General features: G+C 36.5%; 1 protein-coding gene across 1 annotated transcript in view; it reads left to right on the top strand.

Moving 5' to 3' along the window:
- The first annotated feature begins 3,343 nt into the window (after positions 1-3,343).
- Positions 3,344-14,882, top strand: part of LOC140162130 (carbohydrate sulfotransferase 11-like) — a 35,893-nt gene continuing 24,354 nt past the window's right edge. Inside the window, exon 1 of the mRNA XM_072185406.1 lies at positions 3,344-3,599. Coding sequence (XP_072041507.1) covers positions 3,585-3,599 — 15 coding nt within the window. The 5' untranslated portion in view covers positions 3,344-3,584. The remainder of the gene's footprint in view (positions 3,600-14,882) is intronic.

The following is a 14,882-nucleotide window of genomic DNA, read 5'->3' as shown; positions in this document are numbered from 1 at the left end:
GTTTTCTTTTTTAAAGACAGTTCTTGTTACCCCATCAAATATGGTGTTTATTGAAACACCTGCTTCTTTCAAAAGCAACTGATTATTTGAATGCAATATTATAAAACATGATCTTCATCCACGGCGTTGTCGTTTTTAAAGACAGTTCTTGTTACCCCATCAAATATGGTGTTTATTGAAACACCTGTTTCTTTCAAATACAACTGATTATTTGAATACAACACTATATAAAAACATGATCTTCATCCACGGCGTTGTCTTTTTTAAAGACAGTTCTTGTTACCACATCAGATATGGTGTTTATTGAAACACCTGTTATTTTCAAATGCAACTGATTATTGAATACAATATTATAAAACATGATCTTCATCCACGGCGTTGTCTCTTTTAAAGACAGTTCTTGTTACCCATCAAATATGACCTATATTGAAACGCCTGATTCTCCTGATTATTGAATGTAACATTATAAAACATGATCTTCATCCACGGCGTTGCCTTTTTTAAAGACAGTACTTGTTACCCCATCAAATTGAAACGTCTGTTTCTTTCAAATGCAATTAAATGATTATTGGCATAACATTATGAGCGTCTTATGCTGCATTTTGGTAGATGTCAATAAGACAGACCATCACAATAATGTTAATTAGGGTCAGGGGTTACGGTTATTAGGGTTAGGGTTAATGTTAGGGTTAGGGTTAGTAACCCCTGACCCTAATTAGAATATTGTGATGGTCTGTCTTAATGAGACATTTATTACCTGCATTTTGATGTAGCCTATCACATAGCTGCTGGTAACAATCATTTTGATACTCTCTATACATTCATTATTACATTCTTAGAAAAGAGTTCCAAGTAGTTCTTAAGCTGTCCTGAAAATAGAACCATATATTAATAGCTCTACAAAGAACTTAAAGGATTCTGCAAAATTAAGGCCAGTCATGAAAAGGGTTCTGTATAGACCAGTATAAGAACTATGTTGGTGTTCTTGTAATTTCCAAGAACCCCTATAGAACCCTAGAGGTCATGTATGTAGAACCCCTAGAACCCTTTTTCTAAGCGTATAATACTCGTGATACCATTATATTGACTGCTCGTGCCAGGAATGGGTAAGTGCAATAGCTGCCATGTGTAGCTGCCATGTGTAGATGAGTACAATATACTATGTGTAGGCCTAAATTGCGAAATGTTCACAGGGCAGCTATTGCACTTACCCATTTCTGTCACTGAGCAGTCGATATACATGTATATACAATGCACCACGTCCAGTTTGGCCCCATGACGCTATTGGTGCCCTGTCATGTTTTGGTGCCCCGATGGCCCCGATGGCTCTTTCTATCGTACCCTGGTGGCGATATACCGGTAATAAATTGTATCGATCAAAATATTTAACATTTCATTAGAGAATGAATTTGGAGAAAATCTTCTGATAATTACAAACACTCGCTGAGCAGCAAGACCTTCCCTCTAAGCTTTTAATCCGATAAGCTGATTATCTATTTGTTTTCATGAATTGGAAGACATTCTTTGATGTATTACTGAGCTCAATCATCTGACATTACTGGAGCGTGAGCCACCCAGGCTGGTTGCTCAGCATAGTATTTGATTAACAGAAGGTTTTCACCAAATTCATTTCCTAATGTCCACATGGCCTGTGTTACAGTAAGGGTTAAATCATGTTAAAAGCGTTCTTGGGTTTGACCGAGCAAGTGAGAAAGGAATTGTATTGGGAAACGCTTTACAAAGGATATACCTGCAAATGTCACTTTGTTTTTCTATGCATTTTTAATCATTTCCATAATTAACTTTCATTTCCATTAAGTTTTGCTGGTTGATACACGAAACTATACCAGTGCATTTAAAATTCTAAAATTATTTTGTCATCAATGATTTACTATAATAGGAATAGCATAGCAATTGCGGGGAAAATCAGTGGAACTTTATACGCACAAAACAGTTGACAATAAAATCATGGCATTCTGTTTTTGATATTAGATATTCAGATAGTGTTCGAATGTTCGGAATTGAACGTTGCAGTTTGTGTTTACTATATACGACACGCTACTGTAGCGACCATAAATCGTCGTTCATCTTTCACAGATCTTCTTTGAACACTTTCCAATCGGGCTTCCAGTTTACGATGAACAAGACCGAGTGTAGGCCTACGGGTTGGGCTTGCCTTAGCAGTAAGTCATCGTGAAAAGTGCTGGTTCCATTTTAGGTCATGAGATGTTGACACTCAAATAACTTTAAAAGATCTTCATGAACGGCTTCCATTTTGACGAATAAGACCGAGTGTACGGTTTGGGCTTGCCTAGTTAGCAGTAAGACATCGTGAAAAGTGCCGATGGTTCATGAGATGTCGACACTATAGCAATTATATGTTTCCTGAAGATATTTCCTGAAGATACTGGCATTGGTAATTCTCATCTCAAAAAATTTCATCTCATTGAACCTCATTTTGTCATTTAGTCTGCCACTCAGTAGCCTAAGCTTGCTAAGATCCTGATGTAGGTGACAATCACCATCATGACCATCGGATGAATCTGAACAGGGAAGTGAGAGTATACACCTTGTGCGACATAGGACATGTTGGATGCAATTGTGTGCGAAAAGATACCTTGCAAAATTAGTGGATCTGTCAATGTGTCTTGGGGCTGAACTTGGTGTAATAAAAATAAAAGGAATGGGACGCCCAATGGGAGCTTTGATGTGATGTGCTAAATATCTTGAAGTGTAACCGTGCCCCGAACAAAAACGTTCATGCATTTTAGGTCATTCTGCTGACCCACGTGTGTAAAATACATTTCAAATTGATAAGCGCTAATATCGAGGTCAAAGGTGATTTGCAGTGAAAATGTGGAGTGTGCTCACTGCTATATGGCTCATGAATTTTGAGCTTAATAGATACGAACTTATGTTTTAAGAGATTGCGAATTAACAGAATAATGTCCATTATGGTCAAAAATCAAGTATTAATTATAATTGTAATTATCATAATGACACCAGCTGTGCTAATATAATAGAAAGCGGTATAATTGCACAACTCTATACTTTAATTGTTATCTCTGTCAAGGCCAAGCTGCTGTCTCTTATCAATATGAATTATACGATGATAATTAATTGGCACAGAGACAATAGACGAAGATGTATATTAATTAACCGAGTTTTTAAGTGGACTTAAGTGGCGCTGGTCTACATGGCATTAAAGAGGACAACGAAATATTTCGCGATGTTCATTAAGTTTGTAGTTAGGCCTGTAGATTTGAAATTACTGAAGAAATGTATCGGCGATTCCTCTCGCGTTTTTGAAGATTTTTCAGAAAATTTTCAGCGGCATCTCGCGACAGTGATATAAGGCCTATTTTGTTGATCGCCTCGAAACGCCAGTGTTATAGACATACTCGTTTGAATGCCGATTCTTCGAAATGCGGATAAGAAAGGGACATTTTTCATGAGACACTTTGTATCCAGAGATTTGAACTTTTTAACTTTCGCCGTACATCGACATGCACCAAAGGATCTAGCTCTTTTTACATGCCATATTTGGTGAAATTGGTTATACAGCGGCATAAATAGTTGGAAATATGAATCCGAAAAAGGTGAGTTGGGTTTTCTGTTGCTTTTAAGGCGTTTTGGAAGGGAGCATGACCTACTATATAGCGGTGTTTGCACTAAAATATTGAGACAAATAAAGCTGACACACTAGAGTAATGATTGGGTTTTTATAAAATCCCAAGACTTAATATAAGCGGTGTCATTTCGGCCCCATGTGCATGATTTTTCTCGGAAAGGGAATACACCCACTTTGTAACTGAGCTCGTTTTGATTGGCCTTCCCTCCTTTTTTGAAGATTTTTCAAATTACTTTTTATTTTGTAAACTTTCAGTTATAACTTGTTGAAAAAGATGTTTCAGAACGTGAAACTTATTTTACAGCTTCGTAAATACATAATACATCATTTAAGAAGTTTTGTGATCACTAGAGGGGCCTACCTCTCAAAACAATAAAATAAAAAGGGTCTCCTCCTTTTTCTCAGATATCAATCTGTATGTCGAATATCCAAAATGGGCTATTCCAGATAAAACATGCACCCCCCCTATAGAGGGCAAAATGTTTTTTTTCTAAAATGTCTGGAATTCCAAAGCATACTTGAGGAAGAAACCTGGATTTCCGGCCCTGTTTAGTGCATGTAAAATCTGGAAATCCATGGAGGGTATAGAGGGTTTTAAAATTGTCAAAAAAAGTTGGAATTTTCAATTGACTTACCAAAAAAAATCTGAATTCCATTGCCCTCTATAGAGGGTTTCTAAAGATACCCAAATAAAATGTTGGAATTTTTCAATTGACTAGCAAAAAAGTCTGGAATTCCATGGAGGGGTATAGAGGGTTTTAAAAATTATCAAAAAAAAGTTGGAATTTTCAATTGACTTACCAAAAAAATCTGGAATTCCATCGCCCTCTATAGAGGGTATCTAAAATTACACAAATAAGTTGGAATTTTTCAATTGACTACCAAAAAGTCTTGAATTCCATGTTAGGGTTTTTAGAGTTATTTTAGGCGTGTATAGGTGTTTATTGTTGTAAAGGTTACATTATATTTGCTTTATCTGCATTTATTCCAAGTCATCTATGATGTTTTACATGTATAGGCCTAATATAGGCCCACCACCAAGGCGTGTGTTTGGCAGTAACCAGGCCCGTACGCAGGGGGGGGGGGGGCGGGGGTGCGATTGCACCCTCCCCAAATTTGCAAAAGTATTCAAAAAGTCCCCAAATTGAAGCATTTGCGAGCGTAGCGAGCAAAAAAATCCGGTTTTTTATGGTTTTTTGGTCAAAAAAGGTCCAAATTTGGGGGGAAAAGTCCACATTTCACAAAATCGCCCCCCTTTGGAAAAAAGTCCACTTTTTCAAAATCAGCGCCCCCCAAACAAAAAATCCTGCGTTTGGGCCTGGCAGTAACGTACGCAGGTTTTCAAAGTCTGGTTCAGGGGTCTCGATTCTCTGACTGTTTTAAAATTTAATAACTAATTCCCCAGTTCCCCCCGATTAGGTGCATTATTTCCCCGATCTTTTTGACAAAGGGGGGCACATCCCCTGTCCCCTTTTCGCACGCCACTGGTGTTGGTATCCTAGGTAACCACTAAAATTAAGCTTCTCTTTTGTGAAGGGTTGCTGTTCTCCTTACAGGTTTTCAATAACAATATGTGGTATGTAGGCCTACTAGTTTCTATATTATGCCAAAAAAATGTTTGATTGGCGTAACATAATTTTAACATTCTTGTTAAACCGGGTCTTTAGGTCCATGAACTGAACCACACAAAGGGACGCATACTCTGATCTGTCGGCAGCACACATTTCGAACTATAAAAGGATTGTATCGTGAAACTCAGTTTCTTGCTTCAGCTCTTTCTAAAAATTCATTAGGGCAAAATTCTTTCTTTATGTCCTTAATTATTCTTTATTTATTCCTGTTCTTTCTTTCTTGAGGCCTAGATCTTTTTACCCTACTTTACAACACGAATATTGTTGTATTGTCAATGGAAGTCCGTAGAACGTTCGCCTAATGGCGCTATGGGCCCCTTTGATATAACTGGTATTTTAGACACAAACTTAAAGCGCCTGCCCACAAAATTCCCACCAGCAAATAAGGGCATGCACACACCCTTAATTCTTGTTGTGATTTTTAGAGGAAGTAGCTCTCTCTTTGTACATGAAATTTACCCCAAGGCAAAGGAGCCATGTGCGCCATTAGGCGAACGTTTACGGTACATAAGAATTCAAACTTTCTTACTTTGGTTTGAGCTGAGACTAAAATACCTAAAGCCTCAAATGTTGTTTTTATATTAAATACATACCTGTATTTGAATGAAATAGATATATTTATAATAGGCTGCATGATAAATACATGAAGCCACATCAAGTAGAACGAGTGCAACCTTGCTGCAGTACCTTGTACTACGCAGGTGCTCCTTTGTTAAAAGGAATTCCCTGATTGGGGAGTGGACATCAAAGAGCTCATATCTAAATTCGTTGGGGACTGTTACTTTTTAAAGTTTCAACGTCCGTATACATACGACATGTAGCCTATGAATAAAATACGACATGACTCAAGTAATAATAAAGTGACCATTGGCGTACGCAGGGGGGGTGTTACGGGTGTGAAACACCCCCTTGGATCTGTCCAAAAATAAAATGGGAAAAAGAAAAGGAAAGAAAGAGAGAGGGAGAGAGATAGAGGGGAGGAGGGGGAAGATGAGCAAGGCATAGGGGACATACTATCACAATAATATCATAAGCCTATAGATGACTTAACAACCCCCACACAAATTATCTCACCCCTATACCCCGGTATTGACCGGCAACATATGTAAATGTGTTTATTGTTGATACATGTCAACACTCCTCCCCCCATCATCACACCTCTGGCAACGTACATGCGTAAAGGTTTTAATTGTTAATTGCCATGGGTATACATATTTACACCCCTCCTCCCTCCCACACACCCCACACCCCAGCAACGTACTTAAAAGTTTAAATTGTCAACCCCATCATCACACTTTCAAAACTGTATCTCTTACACCGCATTTAATTGCGCCATGTTATCATCTGAAAATCGTTTGCATTTTTTTTTTTTTCTGTCAAAACATGGTGCTAGTACGTCTACGCAAGCTTTATGTACTTCAGATGATTTTTACTTAGTAATCTAAATCTAATCGCTTTTCAAAAGAATATATTAAAATAAAGCATATTTAGACAGTATTTTGAATTGAAATAGTGTAAAAATTATGCACCAAATGGTTTCAATTGGACCTTCATTTTGCAACATATCTGAGGAGGAAAAACTTGTTCACCTCAAGTAGACCGTCATTTCACTCGTTTTCGGCTTTTTGAAACTAAAATTTTACAGACTAATAGTGCCAAAATGGTCCACCAAATCGCACCAATTAGGTCTTCATTTTGCAAAAGTTTCAAAATTCTCAGGGGGCACATTAGCACTACTTTCGGGCTCTGTTGCTATTTAGTATACTATCCAGAGAGGTTGCGTCCGTGCGGGTCACAGACTGCGGCTAGGGGCACATCCCCCTCAGACACCCCCTGCATAGTGGATAAACCCCGGGGGATAAACAAGTGGCCATTTTTGCTTCTGCTTTTGACATTTACCAATTTGTGTTTAACACAATTTATAGGCCTACAATTAAAGGGAAAACTTGTTCACGAAAGGCTTCATGGACCGTCATTTCACAAATTTTCGGCTTTTTGAAACTAAAATTTTACACACTAATAGTACCAAAATGGTCCACCAAATCACTCCAATTAGGTCTTCATTTTGCAAAGGTTTCTAACTTCTGAGGGGGCACATCCCCCTCAGACACCCCCTGCAGAGTGGATAAACAAGTGGCCATTTTGCTTCTGCTTTCGACATTTACCAATTTGTGTTTAACACAATTTATAGGCCTACAATTAAAGGGAAAACTTGTTCACAAAAGGCTTCATGGACTGTCATGCGTCATTTCACGAATTTTTGACTTTTTCAGACTAAAATTTTACACGCTAATAGTACCAAAATGGTCCACCAAATCGCTTCAATTAGGTCTTCATTTTGCAAAAGTTTCTTACTTCTGAGGGGGGGCACACCCCCCCTCAGACCCCCCCCTCGCGTCGCGCAAGCTCGACGCGATGTCCGCTACGCGGCCATTTTTTTATTTATTTTTTATCATCACACCCCCTTGAAAAATTCCTGCGTACACTACTGAAAGTGACCTAGTTCTTTCCTTGCCCTGTTATAGCTATTATTATAAGATGAGCTCAAAGTGTATATTTCTACATTTTGAGCTCAAAATATTTAATCAATGATAATATAATGTATATTAGGCCTAAAAAATGTTTGATTGGCGTAACATAATTTTAACATTCTTGTTAAACCGGGTCTTTAGGTCCATGAACTGAACCACACAAAGGGACGCATACTCTGTCGGCAGCACACATTTCGAACTATAAAAGGATTGTATTGTGAAACTCAGTTTCTTGCTTCAGCTCTTTCTAAAAATTCATTAGGGCAAAATTCTTTCTTTATGTCCTTAATTATTCTTTATTTATTCCTGTTCTTTCTTTCTTGAGGCCTAGATCTTTTTACCCTACTTTACAACACGAATATTGTTGTATTGTCAATGGAAGTCCGTAGAACGTTCGCCTAATGGCGCTATGGGCCCCTTTGATATAACTGGTATTTTAGACACAAACTTAAAGCGCCCTCCCACAAAATTCCCACCAGCAAATAAGGGCATGCACACACCCTTAATTCTTGTTGTGATTTTTTAGAGGAGGTAGCTCTCTCTTTGTACATGAAATTTACCCCAAGGCAAAGGAGCCATGTGCGCCATTAGGCGAACGTTTACGGTACATAAGAATTCAAACTTTCTTACTTTGGTTTGAGCTGAGACTAAAATACCTAAAGCCTCAAATGTTGTTTTTTATATTAAATACATACCTGTATTTGAATGAAATAGATATATTTATAATAGGCTGCATGATAAATACATGAAGCCACATCAAGTAGAACGAGTGCAACCTTGCCGCAGTACCTTGTACTACGCAGGTGCTCCTTTGTTAAAAGGGAATTCCCTGATTGGGGAGTGGACATCAAAGAGCTCATATCTAAATTCGTTGGGGACTGTTACTTTTTAAAGTTTCAACGTCCGTATACATACGACATGTAGTCTATGAATAAAATACGACATGAATCAAGTAATAATAAAGTGACCTAGTTCTTTCCTTGCCCTGTTATAGCTATTATTATAAGATGAGCTCAAAGTGTATATTTCTACATTTTGAGCTCAAAATATTTAATCAATGATAATAGGGATATCATATGTCTATACTGTGATGCGCATGCGTTGTGTGTGGGGGTGTGGGCTGTGGGAGTGAGTGTGATGCTGTTTTAAACAAATAGGCCTATAAAAACACAAAATCTTCGCACAAGCTAGAATGAAGAGTGAAGACCCAAGTCGGGCTGGGGATCACCATTGCAGGGGATGAACCTATCGACCCACACCACTCTTCGTCATACATAAATTCCCCCAGCCACATTTCCCTAACATAATATGAAATTTAAAAAAAGGAAATTTAGTTCGGCAGAGGTGGGGCTCGAACCCACGCTGCACCGCTATCATGTATACAGTATCGACATATTACCAGCGCCTGTACCCTGACCAACTGACTTGTTGGGGCCATCTTGAAAATTTGAACATATAATCACAACTTCAATTACTTCATTACTTCAACATACCACGTGACAAGCAAAGACAGAAAACGTCATACTGCAGTTACTGTCCATTTTCCTATACACAATACACAGTGCTCTTACCGTTGACGCGTAACCTCTACAAATAGCGTATGTTAGAAGTATGGGTAATTGCCTAGTTAACGTCGGTGTGTGAAAATAACCGGCCAATTCTAGAAAATATAGTTTTGTAACATGTCCTAAATTTTTTAGCTAATTTAGATGTTTGGAAATATTCGTACTTTGGTGTTTTAGGAAGGATATGTAAACGACAGATAACACCAAAAATATGAAGAAATTATTTCCAACCCGTGTTAAGTCTGCAAACCACCATGCTTCTCATTTTCAAGAACGCTGGTTAACAATAAGCAGAGTATTGTCTCATTTCGTAAACAAAAGCCCACACAGAATTGTTCTCTAGCGTTCGCTTTATAATCGTTCACCCAACTGAAACTATAATACCAGCTCATTGCTCCATTGTACATGTAAAGCAGAAACATATGTTGCGTGTATTTAACCAGAGAAGATATAATTTAATCAGTTGAGCTGTTTTCAATGAGTGTTATCTTGGTTTAATAGCTTTTAATGGGGTTTAAGTCCTGCAAAGGTCGTGGTGAATTCCACTGTAGACATGACTGCATCATGTACCGTATTTTGGAATTTTATCTGCTTAAAAACATTAATGTGTAGAGCTAGCATTAGGCCTATTAATATTGTTGAATTCTCAGGCGCATACAAACAATACGAGGGGCCTATGATACATACACAATTCATTTCGTGCATGCACGTGCCCTGCAAGGTAGGGAGCCTAGCCTACCATTTTTCTTGTAAGACGGTCTGGATTCGTAGTCCACGTAGGTCCCCAAAGTTCTTTCAGATATTAAAAGATTAAATTCCCATAAAGACGAAACAGTAATCTTTAGTGGGGACCTACGTAAATTTTACATAAAATTTCCGCCATCAATTCAGTGTTAATTTTTATTATTCAGAAAATATTTTGGCGTATATAAAATTGAAATAAATTCTCTGCTTCCTAAACCACATAAACTGAAGCATGATTGGGTATCACGAATCGCTATATATGATGTACAGTTAATATTAAAATATTCTTTTACACATTATGATGCTTCAGTTTTTACACAAACAAGAATTTGTCTTTAAAAAAGATAAGTTCACGGATCAGGTGTATAGTACATATACTTTGAGCTACTTTGGTCTAACATTTAATATTCATATCTAACCTACTCTGCACTTATTCAACAATAAATAAGTGATATGAGGCTTAATAATGATACCTGTGTCTTGACTCTGAAAAACAATATTTTTTTAAACCTCATTTTGCATTTAGTTTTTTAAGCCACCTCGAAGCCACCTACACTACAGGATCTCATTTTGCATTTAGGGTTTTTATTGCGTTGCAAAGTAGCAAAACTTTCTGGCCCAATTCGTGACTGGAAAAGGCTATCCTCTTACAACCTATCAACAGGTCTGATTTCTATAATGAGGTGTCACCGGGTTTCATGAGATAATAATACCAAATCTAAACACCATGAAATTCAATACATCACGACCAAGCTCACATTGGGCGCCCCATTCCTTTTTTAAAGGAATTTTTATTAAGTCACCTCCAGGAAACAAATTTGGCTATAAACTACGAAGTATAAAGTCTAATAAATAAATAAAATAAATAAAATAAAATGAAAATTGTACATGTATGCAAGATGCCTTATTACTAAAGTAAACAAATTACACAGCCATTTGCTCTTGCTAGTTTTTGTCAGGGTCAGGGATATTTGTCTCATAGTCCTGCTTTTATGAACACTAATATTATACAGGTTACTACACATGGGTTATTACAAGAGTCAATAAACATTTGACCAATTAACTATAGATAATGGACTTAGTTTTATGCAATGTAGTTATATTGAACCTTTTCTGAAGTAAGTCGCCTGCTGCATAGTTTTATTTACAGATGATATGTTTACTTTGTGATTAGGCCTGACCATGACCTGCTAGTTTGATTAACCAATCAGTTATGTGCATTGTCAGCATGTGATGGTTATAAGCCAATTGCAAACATATTTATAAAAAAAAGGCTAAAAAATTCCTACACTGAGCAGACTCTTTGCTGGGTTTAAGGGCTAAATAGTAAGTTGTCATGTGGGGCAAGATTAGATAAAGGCATACAAACTAGGGTATGAGATATTAGGAATTATTTCCTAGCCTCTTAACCACAGGGTTGGGCTATATAGCTATTCAAGACACAGGGTATGTAAGGGATAAACTGTGCATATGAGATGTGGGGGCAAATGGCATCATTTCACTGACATGAAAAAATATTTCATTGAAAACCCTCCCACTCAGCTATTTTAAAAGGTAATCAGGCTTCCTCAGCATATCACATGTGTTATGGTATTATTTTATGAATTGCCCCGTGGTACTTTTATGGAGGGGAGACTTTTATTTAAATACGGTATAAAGGACGAGTGGCCAGTATTCGGTAGGGTCTACATAGCTTTACAAATTCAGAGTCTTGCAATTATGATTTTAGAGCCAAAGGGTAACTATATATTATAAAATTATAAAAGTTAGAAAGTCAGTATTAAAAGCAAGTCAGTAAGATACACCTCTACACTACAGGCTGCACTCCATAGTAGGCCCACAGCTAAAAACGACACTGACAGAAAAAATTTTAAAAAGGGAGAACTTTTTCATTTTATTTTTTTTCTACAATGCAAAATTGATCATTAAGAGGAGGAAGCAAATTGTATTGCCAATATGTTAACTTTAATTTTCCACTTTTATGCAAGAAATAAAAGAAGAAGATACCAATTCCCTTTAAAAGGGGAAGCCAGCTTCAATGCAGAAGAGGTCTTGTAATTAGTTTAGGTGGAAGGCATTTTTAGGATCACTCTTTTTATGATCCATCATGTTCCATGACAGTCCGGGATGACAGTCCACCAAACCAGGTGGTGGTCGCATTGCATTTTCATCGTCAACCGTGTAATTGAATGGGATTATTTTGAAAATTTACAACGCTTGAAATTTCACAAACAAATAGGCCTATATGTTAATAAATAATATAAATACAAGCTAAAACCATGGGGTTTGATAATAAACCCCCAAAACTAACTGAGTATTTGGAAAATGCCATACGGCCGGGCCGTTTCACAAGCTGCCGGCTCTATCATGCCATTCGCCGCCTGCTCCAAACCATCAATGATAAGAACATGCACACAGAAAAACCAAACATTAACTCCTATAACTTCTTGTCAACTCTTTAATTAATTACTCCAAATTGTTCTGTCTTTTTGTCTTTTCTGCCTTTTAGGCCACCCTTAGCTCATTATTAATATAAAGAAATACACTGCAGTTTTAGTTAATTGGCTAAAACTGCCATCCTACTTGCCTTATACATGCACATTAATTTTATATTAATTTATATATTAATTCGCAATTTATACATAGCACATTATAAAATGTATAAAGACTGATATTGTTCAATAGGCCTACATGTATATCAATTGTACCCATATCAAAAATAGGCCTTGAATTTACATCGAATTTTTCCTGTTGAAAAGACAAAACTGATGTTTAAGATATCAATTATTTCATAAATGACATTTTGAGTCATTTTATCCATAAAACGATACAGGATATAGGATATTTTTACTTTGACTTTTAGGTCCATAAAGGTTTTAATCATGTTATTATCAATACACTCACATCTCATGCTGTGTTGATCTCCAGGAGGTCTGCAAATGTAAATCTAAGAACGCCTGATAACAAGGATACTATCATTTTCTTTCGTTGATATGCTGTGGAAACTATTATAGGCCTGGCATATATATAACTTTTAATGTTATATTTCCTTCAAACCATAACTTTTGAAATTCTCACTCGTTTTCATTCGTTAAAACGGCAAAGCATACTTTCTTTTTCTTACAAATCGAATAACAGGTCTTACATATATATTTTCACCATAAAAAGTTCCGCAAAGTAATTCAAACCAATGCTAGTACCCCGTAATCTCTTTAGCAAACAAAGACGATCTCCGATTAGATAGCCAGCTCTTAGCTGGCGAAAATCAGAATCCCTCAAAGGGGCAGGGACAGAGTTGTTGTTTTGGCCAAATAATAATTTTATTGTTTTGATTACGTTCGATAAATTTGGTTTTACCATAGACCATTTATCTTTCCTATTTTGGAGATTATAAAAGACATAATGTACGATTTTGGTAAAATTTTAATTTTGTTCTTCATTTTTGTCAAAATTTACTATGATTACATAATATTACTGCTACGGTACTAGTAACACTTTATCTGTCAAGGTAGACTTCTCCGTAGTCCACTTGCCCATTTTGCATACTCGGGCCATTACATTTAAAGCATAAAACTCTGATTTATATTGATTTGTGTGCAACTGATAGATTTTCACATCTGTATCTGATCTTTTCAGTCACCGCACTCCCTCTGTTAGCTTCCAGGATTTTTGGGGTTCGCTATCAATAAACTGGTACTTCCAAAATCAGAATTGTTCAGTATTAAAGTCAGTCATTATAATTATGCAAGATAATGTTGCATTCAGTTACTTTTATTGTCACTAATTATCTGATATTTTTAACTCTTTATGACCATTTTACTATTGAATACTTTAATTTTAATAAACATCAGTATAATTTTGTATTCAACGAAATGGGTTCATCATGACTAATAATAACATATTTTTAATAAAATTCGACTATGGCATAGTCTACTGTCAAGGGGTCTTCTGATCATTTTAACCTGAGACTAGTAAACCAACAGTCTCAGGTTTACTAGTCTCAGTTTTAACTAAGCGAAAATAATGAGGTAAAAAGTAAAAAACCGACTTAGCCGCTTAACTGTAGAGCTTTGGGGGATCCCAGTTTTATTATAAAACCTCTAAATTTTACTTTGGAGGCTTAGTCCTTTACATGGTATTTCAGATAGCATTGGGCAATTACAATCATGTAAGAAGTGCAAATTTGAGCAAAATATGCAGCAAATGATAGCTTTACTGTAATACCAGAAGATGGGAGAAATATCTCTTTTGCTGATCAAGCAGACCCCCCCCCGATCCAAAACAGCCTGGAGTGACTGTGAAGACTGCATGTATTATAAACACAAGTGTGTATAACTTTGTTTGCCAAGTCATGGAACCTTTTAAAATGTGTTTGAAGAGGATAATTAATATCCATGGTTAAACAAACAACCATGAACAAGATCTTGTTCTGTTTAATACATGTACTGCTCTGTGGTTTAGGTTGTGCAAATTACCAGTTTCGTTTGATTTTGTTTACTTACGTTTTTTTAATCTCCATGTGTTATTCAACCTTTTTATGTTCACTCAGCATGCAGGAGAATTTTAGATGTGCTAGAACATTGTAGGCTTTACAAAAGCAAAACTTTAATGATAATTATAATGAGTAGTAGAAACGAGATGCAGGGTATCTTAATATTTTAATGACATTATCAATCAAAGTTTTTTTCCTCCATCCCCTATACACAAAACCCAATGGCATATAAATATTTAAATTCCTCATCAAATTTATAATATGCTAATTAATCACATCCCGTGAATA

This window comes from Amphiura filiformis, chromosome 10 (genome assembly GCF_039555335.1).
Source record: "Amphiura filiformis chromosome 10, Afil_fr2py, whole genome shotgun sequence".
NCBI lineage: Eukaryota > Metazoa > Echinodermata > Ophiuroidea > Amphilepidida > Amphiuridae > Amphiura > Amphiura filiformis.
This window is presented reverse-complemented; position numbering and strand designations above follow the sequence as displayed.